Here is a 6,361-nt window from a genome sequence, read left to right as displayed (position 1 = left end):
GGTTCGCCCTAGCTGGTTTGGCTCAGTGGATAGAGCATCGGCCTGCGGACTGAGAGGTCCCAGGTTCGATTCCAGTCAAGGGCACATGCCTGGGTTGCAGGCTCGATCCCCAGTAGGGGATGTGCAGGAGGCAGCTGATCAATGATTCTCTTTCATCATTGATATTTCTATCTCTCTCTTCCTCTCCCTTCTTCTCTAAAATCAATAAAAATATATTTAAAAAAAAGAAAAGAAAAAGAAGGTTCGCTTTTTAAGAAAAACATGAAAGAGCTTCTCTATGTCATTAGCTCCTGCCTCTGTGTGTGGGTGGGCTTCCAGGACTAGCAATTATTTCTACAGTAGTGGTTGAGTAGTTCGTTTCAGAATCATGGCTCCATCCAGAGACACATTTGAATGCTTTCAGTAGGAAATGGAGTTGGGCAGCCTTTATCGCCACCGCTGGAGCCCTAAGGGGTTCCTCCAGCCCCAATTAAATGGTACCCAGTTACTCTGCTTCCGGTGCACACCAAGAGGCTAACACTGTGCTCCTGTTTTTATGGCGAAGGCTGCCTGCCAGTCTTCTGACAACCTTTCACTATATAACATTTGATTAGGATCAGTTTATTAATAGTCTTTGCTTGTGGTCATCTTACTTGGTACAAGCCTACGTAGGAGCGAAATGAATAGAACTGCCTGGAAAATATTCATGGTCCTGTGTGCCTTTGTGACCCCGGCTGCCTGAAGGTTCATTGCTGCTGGTGGTTTTGGTTGTGGTGTCTTGTACTTTGTGTCTTGTTTTGTTTTTGTCTCTTTTGAAACCAATTGACAAGAATTACCTTGGTTCAAAGGACTTGGTGGAAACGATAACAGATAACTGTGTGTGTGTGTTCTTGGCATCATTCCAATGACCTATGAGAGAGGAACAGGCCTAACCCATATAAAGGGGCAAGTTAGTTACACAAAGGACTTAGGTTGTGAAGTTGCCTGCATTTGGCAATGAGGAGGAGAGTCAGTGAAAGAAGGTCAGAAGATTGAAGGAAAGAAATTTACTTTCAGAAAATTCTGCAAACTAATTGGAAGCAAGAGAGTTTCTCTGATGTATTAGAAGAATAATCCAGGTCCACTGAAATATACAAAACAAACAGTCGCCCCCTTTTATGAAATATGGGGACACTGTGTACCCATCCATCCCAGAGGCATCTGTGCCGTTAGAAATGAGCAAAGTATGTGCCATGACAAGCCGTCTGTGATAAGCCATTCACCGGCCACTGGACATTACAGGAATCCTACGGTCTCACAGGTGGGGCAGTTTTAAGCGTTTGGCCTAGTGTCAAGACTTTTGAGCAGTGGTGTAAATCCATCAGTTATGCTGCCGTCTCAGCTTGTTTGAAGTAACTAACTTTGTCTGCATTTTTTTGTCTCCTTCAGAAATGAACACACCTGAGCATGCTTGATGCCTGTGAGCTCCCCCATCACCTCACGACGTTGGGAAGCCTCAGAGAAGGCAGGTGCTGGCGCAGTGGCCTCTGAGGGCAAGCTTCTTCCCTGTGGCCTTGACCTTCCTGTACCCAGTGCACGATGGAGACGCTCTCCCAAGATTCCTTGCTGGAATGTCAGATCTGTTTCAATTATTACAGTCCCCGGCGAAGGCCCAAGCTGCTGGATTGCAAACACACCTGCTGCTCGGTGTGCCTTCAGCAGATGAGGACGAGCCAGAAGGACGTGAGGTGCCCGTGGTGCCGAGGCATCACCAAGCTGCCTCCGGGCTTCTCCGTGTCACAGCTCCCCGACGACCCCGAGGTCCTCGCCGTTATCGCCATCCCGCACGCCTCCGAGCACACCCCGGTCTTCATCAAACTTCCCAGCAACGGGTGCTACATGCTGCCCCTTCCCATCTCCAAGGAGCGCGCGCTGCTGCCCGGAAACATGGGCTGCCGCCTGCTGCCCGGGAGCCAGCAGAAGCCGGTCACTGTGGTGACCATCCCTGCGGAGCAGCAGCCTCTGCAAGGCGGGGCTCCCCCAGAGGCAGCGGAGGAGGAGCCAGACCGGCGGGGCGTGGTGAAAAGCTCCACTTGGTCGGGGGTGTGCACTGTGATCTTGGTGGCCTGCGTCCTGGTCTTCCTGCTGGGCATCGTGCTTCACAACATGTCTTGCATTTCCAAGCGCTTCACTGTGATATCCTGTGGCTGAAGCGGGCTGCGGGGGCGTGACTGGTGGGTGCCAACTCGGGGTGGAGCAGGCCTTGATGATGGGACTTGGGTGAGAAGATGGGGGCGACGCTGATCATTTGGTGCCAAGCGCTGGCCTCCGGGCTGCCGGTTGATTAACCCAAGACAGACACGGAGGGGCAGAATGTGAGGTCTCAACAAAGATGCCAGACGGGTCGCTCTGAGCATTGATGGCGCAGCTTCGAAGACGATTGCATGCATCCTCATAGTCATTTATAAAATGGACTGTAACTTACGATTTTCCAAAGTCACGTGATGAGATAGACATATTCTGCTTAGATGTTGACCTGTGCAAGTGCATACGATGTGATCTTCTCTACATGTGGTAGATTAAAACCAAGATGCTATGTGTACAAGTAGAATCCAACCTGAGAATGAATCCATGACCAATTCAGTGACGACACGCAGTGCTGTTTTCTTTTCTTTTACAACCGAAATCCAGTCTTCACTTAGTTGCTAAGGCTTTTTATACTTTTTGAATGGCGCCCGAATTAAACTAAGTTAAGCGGACCGTCGTTTTTTGAAGAAACTATTTGAACAAGTGTTTCCAATGTATTGTGTTTTGTTTGTCGTGTTCCTTCATTTTTCTTCCCTTGTAATTAGAGCTCGATATGTGTTTATTAAATGGAAAGCTCAACAGGGGAGCAATAAACTGAGTAATGATGAGAAATGTCTAATCCCACAGGAAAACTATATGCCAATTTTTCTCAAGCCATCTCACAAAATAAGAATTTTAAATGTAAATATTGTGTATTTATATGTGTGTGTAATTCGGTTTACCTCGGGTTTTGAATCTTTTCAGAAGAATCTTGGTAGTAAGACTCAGTAGGCATGAATGAGTGCAGGGTCTGAAACGGTGTCACCTACCTCCTGGGCACTGGGACCCACTCAGTGAGGAATCACACACTCGTCACTTCCAACACCTGCTCTTCTTTTGTGCAGTCGAGTTGTGAGGCACAAATGGAGAGTAACAGAACCTTCTGTCTTTTCTCCCAGTTTGGGAATATTGTAATAGTGTTGTTAACCGATGATAAACCTGGACTGGCATTTTAATAGACAGTCCACAGTTATTTTTTGAAAGAGATTATTGTTCCATGAGAGTTGAACCATTCCGAATTCCAGTTTCCTTTTGTTGTATAAGTAAGAATATCCCTTATATCTGGAAATGTGTTTTTATTGAGAAAAGTGGTGAGGTAAACCTAGAACTCACATTCTCAATTTAAATGGACCAGTTCATCCTAAATTCTTAAGTGGATAATGGTCTGTAGATGCTCACAAAGAAAGATTTGCTAGATGAAATGACGAATTCCTATGCTGTGTGTGTGTGTGTGTGTGTGTGTGTGTAAATAGCTGTGAGCTTTACAGTCCTAATTTCCTTTATGACATTCCTGAAGCAAGTGGTATGTGACAAGGACTCCTCTCATGAATATCTATGTTTATGTTCCATTGAATCTATGAAAATAGGGGAGCGGAAGATAAGCAGTGACTGGCTCCAAAAAGCAAAGCTGGAAATAACCCTCTAAGATGGAGACAATTTAATTTACTTCTATGCTAGCTATGACCTTCAAGCAGCACAAAATATGCACATTAAAGTGATGGAAATTAGGAAAGATAAAATGACAATATAATGACTAGAATCCAGAGCCAACACTGTTCATTGGTGTGAGGATTCAATAAAAAAAAAATATGAACTCGGGCTTTTCAAATCTTTCAAATTTTTCATAAGACCTTTAGGAAATGTATTTGAAAGCTCAAACTAGATATTAGGTTAAATGCCATTTTATTGTGTAAGCTATTGGGCATTATACAAAAATCTAGGATTTATTTGGTATTAATAATTTAGGTATCATATTAGCTGGATGCTATCCTCTGTTATGTAACATAATATACTGTTGGGTTAGTGTCAATTTCTCCAACTGAACCAGGCTGCTGTAATGCACATCTGACCCAATTTCTGCTCCTTTTGGGGGGAAAAAATAACACCAAAAACACAGAAATGTTGCATTGAGAACACTACATTTCAAATGGACTTTACCCTTGCAATTTTAAGCCATGCCATATTCCAAATAATTTTGTAAATGATATCTACATATGTTTATGTACAGTAAGAAATGACCGGCCGTGTAGTGTAGTATTTGATAGACTTCTATGTGTTAAGTAGGTTATATACAGACACTAAAGTATGTGATAGTACAGCGCCCCGTGTTTCTTAGTGTAAAAATATTGAGTCAAGTTACCATTCACGTAACTTTTATTTAAAAACAATCCGATGCTAGAGCTGCAATTAAGCAGTGCGAAGTTAATCAGCTCCGTGATAGAACCTTGACTTTACAACCTAGGTTAACAATAACAACCAAAAGCAGAATTTTCTATGTGAGTCTTACTGACATAAAAAACAGTTTGAATGAATTCTGCCTACAGTTACTTGTGCACCTCTTTGTTAGGGTGTACGTGTGTGTGTGTGTGATGTCTTAGCCTGCCAGATAGAATTTTTATGGACTTGATGTTTTAATGGTATTTGGCATCCCATTGCTCTGGCCTCTTCTGGCATTAACCCATGAAACTAACAACTCGTCGACCCCATGTGACCAAAGTCCAGTGGCACAATTGGCCAGCATTGACAGTTGCATATCAATGAAAAAGTCACAACTGAAAGCACAGAAAGTTAGAGTTGAAAGCAACCTCCAGTGGCTTCATTTGTAGGTGAGTCCATTGAGGCCCACAGACTGATAGAGCTGCTTGAAATTCTGCAGCAAAAGGGAGACAAGAACTTCGTACTTCTTCCTAGGCCTGTCATGGGCTCTGCATGATCTTCAGGGTGGATGAATACCCTTTACTAACTCAACTCTTGCTTTAAAGTGTGTTTGTGTGTGTGTATGTGTGTGTATGTGTGTGTGTGTGTAGCTTTCTATACTGGTATTCATTTTAGTTAGCATCTACCTCTCTGGGAAATGAAAGAAAGGTTGATTTAGAGGATGAGTTACAGAAGTTTAAAAGAAACCATGTCATTTGAATTTTTAAAATTGCAAGCCATTGGTTTCCCTCCATCCTTCCCTTCTGTGTAAAGGACGAGTGTTGTGTAAATAGTAAACTATAAGAAGCATGAATTTTCACCTTTATTAATGATCTTGACCTAAGCAAGAGAATGCTTAATATGTTAAGTAGAGCCAAGTAGGCTATCAAAAAGCATTGTCTTTGGAACATTTTTTTTGTACAATAACCTGGGGCATAAGTTGTGATGAAAAGGCAAATCATTTCTTAGTTCCAGTCATACTTTATGATCAGAAAGCTTTAAGGTATTTTCTTTAAACATATAATTAAATTTAATCTTGCTCACGACTGAATAGTGGATCCCTTGAAGGTTAAACCATTGAGGATGCAGCCCTTGGGATCTTCTAGGTTGGCACTGCTCAGTAGAACTTTCTGTGATGATGGAAATATTATGTAGCCTATGCAGTCCAATACAGTAGTTGCTAGCCACATTGGCTATAGGCAGTTGAAATGGGATTAGTTTCCTGAGTTACTGGATTTTGTGTTTTAGTATTTAATTTTAAGTTATTTAAGTTGAGTAGCTCATGTGGTTAGTGGCTAACACATTGGATAGCACAATTCTGGATGGTTGTACAATGATATCTAGCATCAAAGTGTTAGGAGTAACAGAGTAAGGCTAAGACAGTTCGTGGTTTAGTAGTAACATGCAGTTGACTAAAAACAAACCTTTCTGGATTTAAAAAGTATATGATTGCAAGTATGATAGTAAAAATTCATTGATTGCCCTTTGGGGTTATTAGATACTTTGGGTCAGAGCACGATCAGTGAAGCTGAGAGTGCTTTATGAAGCCCCTTTTCTGGGATCATTTGCTGCATGTGAATTTATTGTCCAAAAATAGTAGTTGCACAGTAGCTGTAAAACATTCAACTTTCGACTTGCAAGTTTTGCATGACCTGTAACTGTGAAAATGTGTTTAGGGTCTTATGGCCAAAAAGTAAATTTACTGTGGGGGAAAAAAAAAGCCTAATGAAATCTCTCTTCACTTCCAGCATCTTACACAGACTTCACTGCTACATTAGTAAGGTGTGAGGTGTAAGAGCAAGCATGTTTCACAGTGTTCATAAAGAGTGTTTTTGTTTGCCCTTGAAGTCTTCCAGTTTGT

General features: G+C 42.4%; 1 protein-coding gene across 1 annotated transcript; it reads left to right on the top strand.

The window, feature by feature from the left end:
• Nucleotides 1-1,557: 1,557 nt before the first annotated feature.
• On the top strand, nt 1,558-2,169 carry RNF152 (ring finger protein 152; the record flags this gene model as incomplete). The annotated part of the gene is made up of 1 exon (XM_081096917.1): nt 1,558-2,169. The coding sequence occupies one exon, from the start codon at nt 1,558-1,560 to the stop codon at nt 2,167-2,169; it is 612 nt and encodes a 203-aa protein (XP_080953043.1).
• Between the last annotated feature and the right edge of the window lie 4,192 nt (nt 2,170-6,361).

Source organism: Myotis nattereri, assembly GCF_964212035.1.
Source record: "Myotis nattereri genome assembly, chromosome: 8".
Lineage (NCBI taxonomy): Eukaryota > Metazoa > Chordata > Mammalia > Chiroptera > Vespertilionidae > Myotis > Myotis nattereri.
This window is presented reverse-complemented; position numbering and strand designations above follow the sequence as displayed.